General features: G+C 34.4%; 1 protein-coding gene across 1 annotated transcript; it reads right to left on the bottom strand.

Annotated features, from left to right (window-relative positions):
* Positions 1-2,728: 2,728 nt before the first annotated feature.
* On the bottom strand, positions 2,729-11,652 carry LOC131942127 (vesicular glutamate transporter 2-like). Its single transcript, XM_059301856.1, has 11 exons — positions 11,462-11,652; positions 10,301-10,443; positions 9,650-9,761; positions 8,534-8,621; positions 8,066-8,152; positions 7,635-7,762; positions 6,184-6,375; positions 5,827-5,959; positions 5,532-5,642; positions 4,671-4,798; positions 2,729-3,924 (listed from the first exon to the last, which is right to left on the bottom strand). Exons 1-11 carry the CDS (start codon positions 11,639-11,641, stop codon positions 3,664-3,666), a joined length of 1,563 nt encoding a protein of 520 aa, XP_059157839.1. The 5' UTR covers positions 11,642-11,652; the 3' UTR covers positions 2,729-3,663.
* Between the last annotated feature and the right edge of the window lie 2,258 nt (positions 11,653-13,910).

The following is a 13,910-nucleotide window of genomic DNA, read 5'->3' as shown; positions in this document are numbered from 1 at the left end:
AAACGCTTCAAAAATGTGTTTATTGCTAATGCATTAACATTTTTTTCCAAAGTAGTCTTATATATTCTTCATTTTTAAAAAATGAGATGTGGTTATGAAAAGCCAATGATGTTTTTAGTATGCCTTTTCTGAGTATACGAGATATTTCATGTTTAAAGTATCAACAAAAGCTTTAGGCAAACATATTTTTAGTTTTCTCATTTTTAATTCAAAGTTGTAAACAAACAAAAGTCGCTCAAAAGTTTATTGATTACCGGTAAAGTTTTGAGTAAACTGTGGGAGCTAAAAAAATGAAAGATGACCAAGTGATTGATGCATCTAAAGCTTGTCTTACTAAAGTGAAACTTCAGGTTAAAATGTCAGGTTGATATGGCATATTAACCCTATAAGCAAAAAAAATATTAAGTTCCCCGCATTGGACAGTTATATGGCAATGATTCTTACGAGATTAAATTACAGAATCGTTTTTCTTTTTAGCTTTAAACTTTGTTTTTATTTTATTTTCGGCCACTTTGGAAGCGAAATAAAAAAAAAAACAGACGGATGCCTTCAATGTCACCAATAATGAGCGGGGCTTTTCATCAAAATTAGTTCACGCTACTGCGTTTTAAGCTTTCGATGGTTTGTCCATTTTATTTTAAAATACAGGGTGAATTGTTTGAATATTATTTTCACAATTGTGGTATTTACGCAACTATTTGCACATTTTTTTTAAATATGTATAAAGATGTTAACATCGAATAGAGAATTAAACATAGAAAATTTACTTTTTAATATTTAGAACCATCAACATTAAAAAATTGTTTTACGTGAAGCTCTTAATAAAATTGGGCTGTAAATTCAGAGCTTTATGTATTATATATATATATAATATATATATATATATATATATATATATATATATATATATATATATATATTATATATATATATATATATTATATATATATATATATATATATATATATATATTGTTACATTTATCGCTAGTGGTGAAGTACCATTTGTTTTTAAATTCATACAAATATTTAGATACAATATTTTTAGCAGTGCACTTTTATTGAAAACATTTTTGGTTGTAGTTTTTTTTTTTTTTTTTTTTTGAAAGCACACTATTTATTCTTGACAGGAGATTCTTATTCACATTAATTAAAGAACGGTTTTTGTTCAATAAGAACAAAGTATAGCTGCACATTTAAAGCACCTTATGTACCTCCCGTTTGTATTTTAAACCTATTGTTTTTTAAAGTTAGCTCTATTCTAAAGGTTAATTATTTATAACCAGAAAACGTTTATTGTTTTGAAAACTCTAGAAAAAAAAAGTTTTTATTCTTAACAATTAAGGAATATTGTGAGGTTAAAGTGAAAATCAGAACAAAGAGTACGCAAGAGAGGATATAATTAGAGAGACAGAGAGGGAGTGAGATAGACAGAGAAAGAGAGAGAGATAGATAGAGAGAGAGAGAGAGAGAGAGAGAGAGAGAGAGAGAGAGAGTTAAGGATTTTGATTTTTCACTAGATGAAACAAGTCTAAATTGGTTAAATACAATTTTCAATATCATGTGGACATCGTTTTTGTTTTTATTTTGTAGCTGGTAAGGTAAGAACCACAACTGCAAAACTTGGCCCAGTATTTCAACTTGATGTCCGCTTTTTTCACTAGTTTATTCCAAACGTTAGTGGGTAAAAAAAACCTGATAATAAATATGATTTAATTTGAAATGTATCTAACATTTCCTCTTAATTTTTCTCAAATTTATGCAATGCATTCTAAACTTAATTTGATACATTATTTTGTACATTAAAAAATATTTTGTTACATTTTTCTTTACTATCTGTGATAAAGTGTTTCGATTTTACAATAAATATTTGAAAAGTTCCAAATAGTTGACCACAGCTTTGTACATTCGTTTATCCTCAACTTAAGACACTGTTTTACGTTTCAGATCTAATGGATGTATTTTCTCGTGTCCTTACATTAACACATCATTACACTATTTAGACACTAAGTGGATTGCCGACCTTATGTACAGTGACAGTGATAATAAAATAATAAAATTAAAAGAAAAAGAAATTATGCGAAAGCAGTTTTAAGAAAAATTCGAGACACTGTAAGTATTCAATAATAGTTCAATGGCGAAAATTCAAAACCTAGATTACGGTTGTAAAAATTATAAGCCATATATTGATAATTTAAAAACAAAATAATCTTTAACATTGACACAATATTAATTCATTAAAATGACACTATTTTTTGTTACAAATGTAATCAACGATAAACTTTTCAATTTATTTTATTCACTTTAAAAATAAATTAAAATCAATAATATCACATATCAGTTTTGATGTAGCATGAAATCACAAATGAAATTGAAAACACAAATATAATAGGTCCTTAATTTGTTTTTTGTGGTACATATATTGTTTTTTTACACGTTGAAGCTAGGTAATAAAATTTTATACAGAAATTTTGCAGTCTTATCAAACAAAAAGCAAATAATTCTCAACTGAAGAGATCAACAACAAATTCTTAAATTTGGTGACACTTTGTAAAAATTTTTTTTTTCCTTTTTCGTCACTAGAATTATGCTAATACTCTTCGTTTTATTGCATCTTCAAAGCTGTATGTATACTTGACGCCAAAACCTAACGAAACACATTGAATATACAAATACAATGTTAATAATTTAAACAAAAAAAAAGAGAAATATAGCTGTTGTTTAAAAAATGCCGACTTCATATTAAAAATAAGATAGAAAATATTTTTTTTCCAATTTGAATGTACATTAGACATTTAGATAATTACATTATTTGAACAAAATGAGATCAATGTAACATACTAAGTCTTAAGGCTAAGTTAACATTGATTGTTCACATAAGAATTCAGCCAAATTATGGGATGTTCTCACACATACATGTTTTAAATTCAGATTATAAAACATTACACAACTTGCGTTCTTTTAAATGTTTATTGCTACTTTCACAAATAAAATACCACACACAAGCATTCACACATCATTATGTAAAATATACACTCACACATTACACACATGTGTCTTGTCACCACACGCTCACACAATCACCCGCACAAAAAGTTATCAAATTATACTCTGCCATAACAAATTTAGTTTGGGCGTTGTAAAGAGAAGAAGTCCATTTCTGTCGCTGCCTCATTCACAAAATTCACACTTTTACCAAAACATACACATTTGGAAACGGTTCACTAATCTGAATACAGCTGGCTTCACTAGATGGTAGTTGAAGGGGTTTTGTTTCTGAAAATACTTCCTCCGTCTTGATACTGCAATAAATTCCATCGTCTTAAAATGTCCAAGTATGGGAATAAAATTTAACATCTCTGAATGATGGAGAATGTTACCTCATTAGAAAATGCCCCGTGTTGGAATGATTTTTAACCCCAATGATAACGTTGCTAGTTCCCTAATCAGAGAATGCCCCATGTGAAAATAAAAATCAACCCATCTGGATGTTAGAGCAAATTGAATTCCAAAATGCCCCGAATGAGAATAAAAAATCAACTCCTCTGAATGCTGGAACATGTTAAATTACCCTAAAATGTCCCGTATGCGAATAAAAAATCAACTCCTCTGAATGCTGGAACATGTTAAATTACCCTAAAATGTCCTGTATGAGAATAAAAAATCAACGACTCTGAATGCTGGTACAAGTTGCGTCATTTGAAAACGCCCCGTATGTCGGTGAAGGGATAAACTCGGGGACGCTTTGTTTGACCAAGGCGCTTCTCTCGTCGCTACTTTCCTCATCCCCGGCCTCCACGCTCTGCTGGAACTCTGGCTTGGCCCACGGCTGTAAGCTGCCGGAGGCGAAGATGCTGTAGAAGACGACCCCGGCAAGGTGAAGGCTGCCGCCGATGATGAAGAGAATCTGCCAGTCCTTGAGACTCTAGAAAGAAAAAAAATAAAGTTGTTTAGTAAACGCACGAAATGTGATTTTTTTAAATCAATATGTCGATGCGTGTCTGCTACTATCCCTTCTGTTAAAATGCAGTCTAATCAACATTCAGAACAAATCGTTACGACAATAACACAATCTCTAAGTCATTTTTTTTTGAAGATTTGTGTTAATATTTGTTAAAAGGTATAGTTCACACAATCTTCTATAATTTTACACAAAAGCCTTAATCATATAACAATTAGATACAAATTTTTAAAAAATAATCATGTTAAAAAGACGCATTTTGTTTAGTTTTTTTTTTCTCACGTTTCACACAGATATGAAAGATGACAACAATTTTTTCGTTTGCTGAGACATACGTGCATACTCGAGGTTACATAATAAACCAAAGCTATCATCATAGAGAAAATAAAAAACAACAGCACCATCACCACTGCAACCAATAGAATAACACAAATACTACCATCAACAACACTAATAACGAAACACATGCACCAAAGCCAACATAAACAACACAAAACACCAATAACAACAAAACACCACCACTTCCGACAACAAAAACAACATCACCACTATAAAAGCCAACATCAACAACACAAATCACCAATAACAACAACAAAACATCGTATTTAAACAGATACTACCATCAACAACACCAACAACAAAACACCATCAACAACACCAACAACAAAACACCATCACCACCACTACCAACAAAAACACCAGCAACTCACATGTGTGCTTCCAGTCAAGCGTGACGCCAGCACCGTGCTTATAATTGATCCCAACATCCCTGTTCTTGAGATCCCCGTCAACGGCCCAGCGTACTGTGGTGCCAGATCTAAGGGGTTGGTCTGGTAACCTGTGGAGACAAAGTTCAATATTCTAAGGGGTTGGTCTGGTAACCTGTAGGGGGGCAAAGGTCATTATAAATAAGGAATTGGTTTGGTAACCTGGGGGGGGGGGAGGGGGTGGGCTGGTAACCTTATAAGGGGCAAAGGTCACTATAACTAAGGAATTGGTTTGGTAAATTGTAGGGCAAAGGTTAATATGCCAAGGGATTACTTTTGTAAACGCGTTTTATCCAAGAGTTAAAAAGCTGTCGATTCAAAGATAAGAAAAGTAATGCTCGGAGATCCGTCTAAGAGGTCATCCACAAATGACGTCTCGCTTTTTAAAACAATTTTTATCCCCCCCCCCCCCCCCAATTCCCCACCGTCACACATCCTCACAAAAAAACCCAGGACCCCCTCCCCCTCCCCCCAAAAATAAATAAAAAATTGCAGTTTAAGTTTATTAAACATCGATTTTGCTTTTTACTAAAATATTCACTATCAGTTAACATAGATTACATTAATCCATTTCAATTACAATTTACAAACACAGGTTTTTCAAAAACGTGATATAAATGCCTACAATTTAGTTCCTAACATGATTTTTTTTAAATGCAAAAGCGTGACATCACACTATATAAACCCAGCTCCCCCTCATCACTCTTCGTTACAACCCCCCCCCCCCCTCCCACCACTCCCATTTATGGACGAACCCTAAAACAATAAATACCAATAAACATAAACATGAATCCTTTAGCTCACCTGAGATGGCAAATCCGCTAAAAGCCACACCAACACAAAACAATACGAAAACATGGATGTGGTTGTCAAGGAAACCAATGGCCAGGATACAGGCGCCTTGGATGCCAAAACCTAAAGAAAAAAAAAACGAAATAAGTGGCAGCCAGGTTTTTTATCGATTCGCTTTTAAAAATGCGAAAGGAAGAAAAAATATTTTACAATTTTAAACAGACAATGTCCTCACGAATGTTGTATTTTTTTGTGTTATTATTTTAGGTTAAAAGTTTTAAAGAAAAAATTGACGTGTTGTTTTTACCAGATCCTTGAGCCAATTTCCTGACTTTTGTCATGCTCAAAATATTATTTTTTGCCAAAAAGTCGAAGATAAAAGATCCGAAAATCATAAAAATTCCCATAAAAATGTGAGGCAGCCCATTGAGAAGTCCGTTCTGCGAAAAATTAAAATAAAACAGAAATTACTAGAAGGCAATGTTATGAAATAAAACGTTTAAATATTTGATATTTGTTTTGGTCAAACTGTATTCAGCTGACTAGCAGTAAAGAAACATCCCCATTCCCATTATCAGACACTGATAAAACTCCCCCTCCAAATTCCTATTTATACCCATTGAACTGACATCATATCCTGATCACGTGATGACCGTAGACCTACCATGGCCGAGCTGAGACTGTACACGTCCTTGTAGTACTGTTGGATCTCTGTGATGAGCATGGCAAAGATGAAGTTACGACAGAAAGCACCGACCCATATGGCAAGCACAGGCAGTGAAGTGAAGAAACTTTTCCATGGGACCTTCAAGTTCTGTAGGAAAATAGAAATAAAAATTCTTAGGACCTTCACATTCTGTAGGGAAAATAGAATATTTTTTTTCATAGGACCTTCACATTCTGTATGGGAAAATATAAACATTTTTTATGGGACCTTCATATTCTGCGTGCGAAAATAGAAATAATTTTTATGGGACCTTTAAATTCTCTATGGGAAAATAGAAACATTTTTTATGGGACCTTCACATTCTGTAGGGGATATAGAAATAATTTTGTATGGGACCTTCACATTCTGCGTGGGAAAATAGAACTATTTTGTTATGGGACCTTTAAATTCTGTATGGGAAAATAGAAATATTTTTTATGGGACCTTCACATTCTGTGTAGTAAAATATAAATATTTTTTAACCATAGGACATTCACATTCTGTGTAATAATTTTTTTTTTCCATGGGACGTCCTCTGTAGGAAATTTGAATACAATTGTTTTTTTTTCCATGGTTTTTATACACATAAAAAAATTGATCGTAAAACTGGCCTGTTCGTCTATCGATACACATTGAATTATAGTTTTTCATCTTAAGTTGCAACATATTATTATCTGTATGTGTGTGTGTCTATATAGAGTGGAGAGGGTAGGGGGGTGCTCGCTGCTTCTGCAACAAAACCTCTTAGCCAATGGTGTAACTTTATGTTCTTTTAAAACATAAAGTAAAGCATTTACTATTTTAAATCAATAGAAGCAAAGATTCTATTTTAACATTGAAATTTTTTATGGCTTTTTTTTTTTTTTTTTTTTTTTTTTTTTTGCGTAACGAAACCGAAAAATAAAATAAAAACTCTACTATAAATACTTAATACAGGTCTATTATTGAGCATAAACCAAAAAGGGGAAACTAATCAAGGAATTTTTTCAAAATCTAAAAAACCCTAGTTGTCTTCCGTAATGATTGAAAAACATGCATACAATTATTTAAAGTTTAAAGCATTTTATAGGTACAAATTTTGGTTTAAAAAATTATTATTCTAAACAAAATCAATTCTAGCTGGTCATTATAAATTTTAAAACCATTTTAGCTTTAGAGTTGATCTCCATGATCTCAGAAATAGATTAAACTTAAAAAAAAAAAACAGCATCTAACAGAACACGTCAACAAATGTGTGATTGTGCAAGTTTACACACACAATATAATTGAGTGTCAGGGATCAGTTGTAAATTAAAATTTACAATTTTACATCACAAGCGTGCTGGACAACAACCACACTCCTACTCCCCCCCCTCTCCCCCAGTGACAAGGGTGACGGCTGACATTATACACGTTACCCCACAACTTACCGTGCTGCTGGCCTGTATAGCCTGCTGCTGGAGGAGCTGTTCTTCCACGTCCAGTACCTTGGGGTGGGACAAGGGGGTGGGGTAGACAAACAGGAGGAAGATGATGGTCCAAACCACACCCGCCCCGCCTGGGGGAGACACATGGAAATACAATTAATTAAAACAGAGATAGATTACATTTATAGTTTATTAAATTTTTAAACATTCATTTGCTTTTAACGCTAAATGCTAATTTTAACAAATATATATTTTACACACACACACACACACACACACACACACACACACATATATATATATATATATATATATATATATATATATATATATATATATATATATATATATATATATATATATATATATATATATATATATATATTAGAATTGAAAGAAGCAGTAGAGTTGTGCTGAATGAGGTCATGACTTACCATACATATACATACTGCTATCCCAACTGACGTAACACAAGCACGCGCCTGTGCTAAAATTAGCCAGGGCTGGACTTAGGTACACACCTAGATGTGAGTAACCAAAACAAATTACGTCACGTTTTGTTAACTTTATTCGTATTTCTTATAGTGGTATTTGGTGGAAATAAATTTTGTTTTGGAGACACTACAGTAAAGAAAGTATTTTTCGTATTGTCCGTTTCTTAAACATAGTGTGCACAGTACTAGAATGTATATGATACGGTAACTAGAATGTATATTGCTTGAATGCACTAAATACAGCTCACGCATGTTATTGAGAATATTAAATGAATGTAAATACAATGGTTAACAGAAGGAATGGTATCACGACACAATATAGCACTGAATCATTTTATTTTATTTTCGTTCCTTGTGGGACATAGGGTCATAAGAAAGGTTGTACACAATGGTAATTGCGATACTCACCGGCGTATGCGAAATTAATTAATCTGGCTCGTTCAGCTTTTGGAGTCCATGCTGATATGACGGCATTCATAGATGGCACTGTGATGGCCTGGGAAATAGATTAGTATGGGGATTAAGGGAATGCGGTATGTGGTGGATTAAGGGGAGATTGTATGCAATTGATTTGGAGAAAGCTGTATGCGGTAGATTAAGGGAAGGCTGTATCTTGTGGACTAAGGGGGTTATATGTGGTGGATTAAGAGAAGGCTTATGTGGTGGATTAAAGGAGGCTGTATGCAATTGATTTGGAGAAGGCTGTATGCGGTAGATTAAGGGAAGGCTGTATGTTGTGGACTAAGGGGGTTATATGTGGTGGATTAAGAGAAGGCTTATGTGGTGGATTAAAGGAGGCTGTTTGTTGTGGATAAAGAGGAGACTGTGGGATGTGGATTAAGAGAAGGCTGTACTTCGTGGATTAAGAGAGTTATGTAAATGAGGAGTGACTGGAATTTAGAGAAGACTGTATGTGGGCATTAATGAAGTTTGTATGCGGGGAAAACAACTCTCTATGTGATGATATGGAAAGTCGCTGTTTAGGGATTCACAAAAAATAGGTTTAGGGAATTTGTTTGTTTGGATAAGCGATGCTCGTATGGGAACTCTGTTAAAGCGATACATATAGGCTGTCTCTGTCGTTTGAAATGTATTCAGTGACAAAATACGCCTCAATAACAGTACGAGAAACAAATTCAGGTAAACTACAAGAAGACATTCAATGGCAAAGTACATCTCACAAAATACACCTCACGAAATACACCTCACAAAATACACCTCACAAAATACACCTCAAAAAATACACCTCACAAAGTACACCTCACAAAATACACCTCATAAAATACACCTCACAAAATACACCTCATAAAATACACCTCACAAAATACACCTCACAAAATACACTTCACAAAATACATTTCACAAAATACACCTCACAAAATACACCTCACAAAATACACCTCACAAAATACACCTCACAAAATACACCTTACAAAATACACCTTACAAAATACACCACACAAACAATGCGGGAAGTTAGTTCAGGTGAACTACCAGACCAGCAGACAAAAACAAAAAGCTTACCTCGACTCCACCCTGGACAACACGGAAGACAAAAATCAACCACGTGATCTCGGATGCCAGCGGTGCCAACATCTGCAACACGCTAGAGATGAGCACGGTCAGGCCAAACACCCTGGGGGTAGAGGGAGGGGAGAGTGCTTAATTATTGGATATACTACTATTGTTCAACAGCCTATCCTTTTATTCAGCAAGATCAGTATATTCCACATATCGTCAGGATATTTCACATATCATCAGTATGTTCCACATATCATTCTATAGGGTCTAGGACATTACCCCCCCCCCCCCCGGAACTATTAGCCCACCCCCTGTCAATTATCCCCCTCCAGTGTTTCTTCCAGACTTTTTTCTCCGGGGGGGGGGGGGGGCACTTGAAATTTTCGGGGTGGGGGGGGGGTAATTTCTCCAGGGGCTTATGTCGGGGGGATGTTCGGGGGTAATTGATCTGGGGGGGGGGGGTAATACCCTGTTCCCCATCCTATATCTTATCTTGACAATAATCCAACTATTGTTTGTTTTTTTTTAAATGTAAACCTTTATAAATTTCGTTTCTAAAAGTAAACCCATTGCAATATTTTTTGTTACTGTTTCCTTTTCCACCACTAAAGTGTTTACTTTGAATACATTCCACAACGGATCTAAGAATCTTACCATTTGGCTGAAAACTTCTGCACCATGGCTCCCCCTGGGATGGACGCCACCAATTGACCCACAAAGTAAGACGTGCTGAACAGAAACACGGTGGAACCGTCCCAATGGGTCACACGATCTCTGGACGTGCCCTCAGTTGTACACTGGAATGTTTTTTAATAAGACAAAATGTTAAGTGGCGAAATCTAATATGGGAGAAAATAATTTATCAAATTTAACAAAAAGCTTTTGTTAAAAATGTTAAAAATCTAATTAATTAAACATTAATAACACAGGTTTACGACATTATTTTTAAAGCTTTGCTATAAAGAGGAAGTTGATTAAAAATTGAATGATCTTTTTTTTTCGGTTTGCTGAGCATGGATTATCGATTTGTGGTAAAATCTTAATTACAAGGTTAAAAACAAAATAAATTGAAAAACAAAACAGCGATCATAATAAAACAGAACAATTATACCACACACCTATAACAGTACATCTATACCAACCACTTACTTTATTTAACAGCTGAAATTATCTAACAGATAACCTTACAATTTTCACTAGACAAAAAACTTACATTATGAAACAACTTGCTGATTAAGAGTTTACGATAGTAAACAAATACCATCACAAAGTACATTAGAAAACAATTATCCAAACAATTATATTAGGAAACAACTGTTACTTCAAATATTCCTACACATTAATTAGGAAACAACAATTACACAATTACAACAAGTAATACACCAACTTATAATAGCGAACAACAATTATAACCACTTTGGAATCCATTATCCCATCAACTTAGATTAGGAAACAAGTATTACAACAACTTGTATTAGAACAAATGTCCTAACAATTAACATCAGGAAACAACTATTCTAACAACTTACATTAGAACAAATATCACAGCAATTGATATCAGAAAACAACTATTCCAACAACTTACATTAGGAATCAACTATTCCACCAACTTAAATTTCAACAAATATCCTAACAATTTACATCAGGAAACATCTACTTTAACAACTTACATTAGGAAACAACTATTCCAACAACTTACATTATGAAACAACTATTACAACAACTTACATTAGGAAACAACTATTACAACAACTTACATTAGGAAACAACTATTCCAACAACTTACATTAGGACACAACTATTCCAACAACTTACATTAGGAAACAGCGAGCCATCTGTAGAAGAACCCGTGTCGTTGGGCGAGGCGAAGGCGTTGATGTGCGTGATGACGAGAGCGAAGTTGCTGCGGTAACCAACGCTGATGAGCATGCCGAAGAAGCAGAGCATGACGATGAAGTAGCGGTGAGGCATGCAGGTGCAGCAGGTCACAGCCATGGTTGCTCAATGGATGGGGGGGGGGGGGAAGGTGGCTCGCAGGATGGTCAGACAGGTGAGTTGAGGGGGGTGGCGGCTCACTGTTGGGATTTACAGGAAGATGGGGATTTGAGGTTGCTCACACGACACTCACAGAGGTGGGGTGAGTAGGGGGATGTATGTCAGCTCACACTTAGGAAAAAAATTTTGCAATGTCTCACGCTATAGACTAATATTTGAGGTAGCGAGGGGCTTTTTCGCTTCTTACAGCAAAACTGAAATGTTTAAAAGATATTACATAATTTGTATTAAAATAAATCAAACAATCTATTTCCAACAATAATAGCTAATGAAAATATACAAAATGAGGGCTTTTATTAGTATTTTTTTAATAAATGTAATTTTTAAAAGTAAATTTATGTTGTGATAGCTGAAAATAAAACATCAGCTGCAACGAAAGATTTAAACTGAGATTAAATGTAATGTTAGGGACACTGTTAAAAGTATATATTTTCTATATAAATTTCATTCCATTCGGGGGGGGGGGGGGGGGCGGTAAAAAAATTTCGGGGGGGCTTGGCCCCCCCCCCCCCCCCCCCCCGAAGAGATGACTGGAAGAAACTCTGATTAGGATTAGGGGAGGATCAGATTTAGATCAGATTTAGTTTTTGGCTTAGCTTAGATGAAAGGTAAAAGTATCACTGTAGTCGAGCTTTACAAATATGTGGGTCTGGTTAATCGACAAATTCTGGTTTTTTTTTTTAAAACAGTAGAGTTCGTCACATCCGACTTTGACCGATTCAGATAAACGCTCCGAAGTCTTTGATACAAGACAATAATTTAATTAAACAAGATACTTTTCTAATTCACCCAGACGTCTACCCCCCCCCTCCCCCCACCCCCACCCATTTCGGTTACACAAAGACGCATTGAAAAAAAAAAAACCTGTCTCCTTTCATTCCTCCCACACCAATGTAATGTCAGATTAATCTGACCTAGAGAAACTGTCTCAATGGTTTATAAATAGAAATCGGGAATTCTACAATGTGACTTACTTAAGTACGTATATAGGGCCTACAGTTAATGTGTTTTTTGTTTTTATATCCTGGTGAGTTTCCCAGGGAAAAAAAAACCCACCCATCCTGGTCACATAATCCCTGTACGCATTTTTAATGTAGACCAGCTAAGGTAAAAATAAACCGGGAGTGATCTCCCCTAAACTTTCTCGATTATTCTTATATAAAATAACAGGGGATGGGAACTCGGGCTATAGACATGATTTTTAATCCATTTTAAATACTTAAAGTTTTAAAAATAGAATAAAATCTCGTAGACAAATTAATTGCACACCAAGTGAACGCGAATAAAAAAGCGCATAATAGTGCGCAATATTATTAGTACTTTTAAAATTTACATTAGTTTTTTGAGAAATCGGAAGTAGCGTAAATAAGTACTTCCGGTCAACGAAAAATTCTCAAAATTTGACAGAAGGTAGAGAATTAGATCTTTTACTTACATATCAAATTTCATTTATCTATCTGAAATAGTACTCAAGTTATAGGCTTTTGAAAAATTCAAAGTAGAAAAAGTACCACTTCCGGTTATCCGAAATCGCTCAAAAGTTGATACGGATCTACGATTTTGATAAAATACTTGTATATGAAATTTCATCAACCTAGCTGTAACGGTACTCAAGTTATCGTGTTTACACACGGACACACACACACACACACACACACACACACACACAGACACACAGACATACGGACAAGATTGCAAAATTATGTTTTTCCGTATCAGTGAGATGTAAAACGTCGAGATTTGCAAAAATCTCGATTTTTTTTTTTTGCACGATTACAAGACTTTCTCTATACTTCGTATATACGAGAAAGTAATAACAGGGGATGGGAACTCGGGCTATAGACATGATTTTTAATCCATTTTAAATACTTAAAGTTTTAAAAATAGAATAAAATCTCGTAGACAAATTAATTGCACACCAAGTGAACGCGAATAAAAAAGCGCATAATAGTGCGCAATATTATTAGTACTTTTAAAATTTACATTAGTTTTTTGAGAAATCGGAAGTAGCGTAAATAAGTACTTCCGGTCAACGAAAAATTCTCAAAATTTGACAGAAGGTAGAGAATTAGATCTTTTACTTACATATCAAATTTCATTTATCTATCTGAAATAGTACTCAAGTTATAGGCTTTTGAAAAATTCAAAGTAGAAAAAGTACCACTTCCGGTTATCCGAAATCGCTCAAAAGTTGATACGGATCTACGAT

The sequence above is a fragment of the Physella acuta genome, unplaced genomic scaffold (genome assembly GCF_028476545.2).
Source record: "Physella acuta isolate Inbredline_101_S28 unplaced genomic scaffold, ASM2847654v3 ptg000389l, whole genome shotgun sequence".
In the NCBI taxonomy this organism is placed as follows: Eukaryota; Metazoa; Mollusca; class Gastropoda; family Physidae; genus Physella; species Physella acuta.
This window is presented reverse-complemented; position numbering and strand designations above follow the sequence as displayed.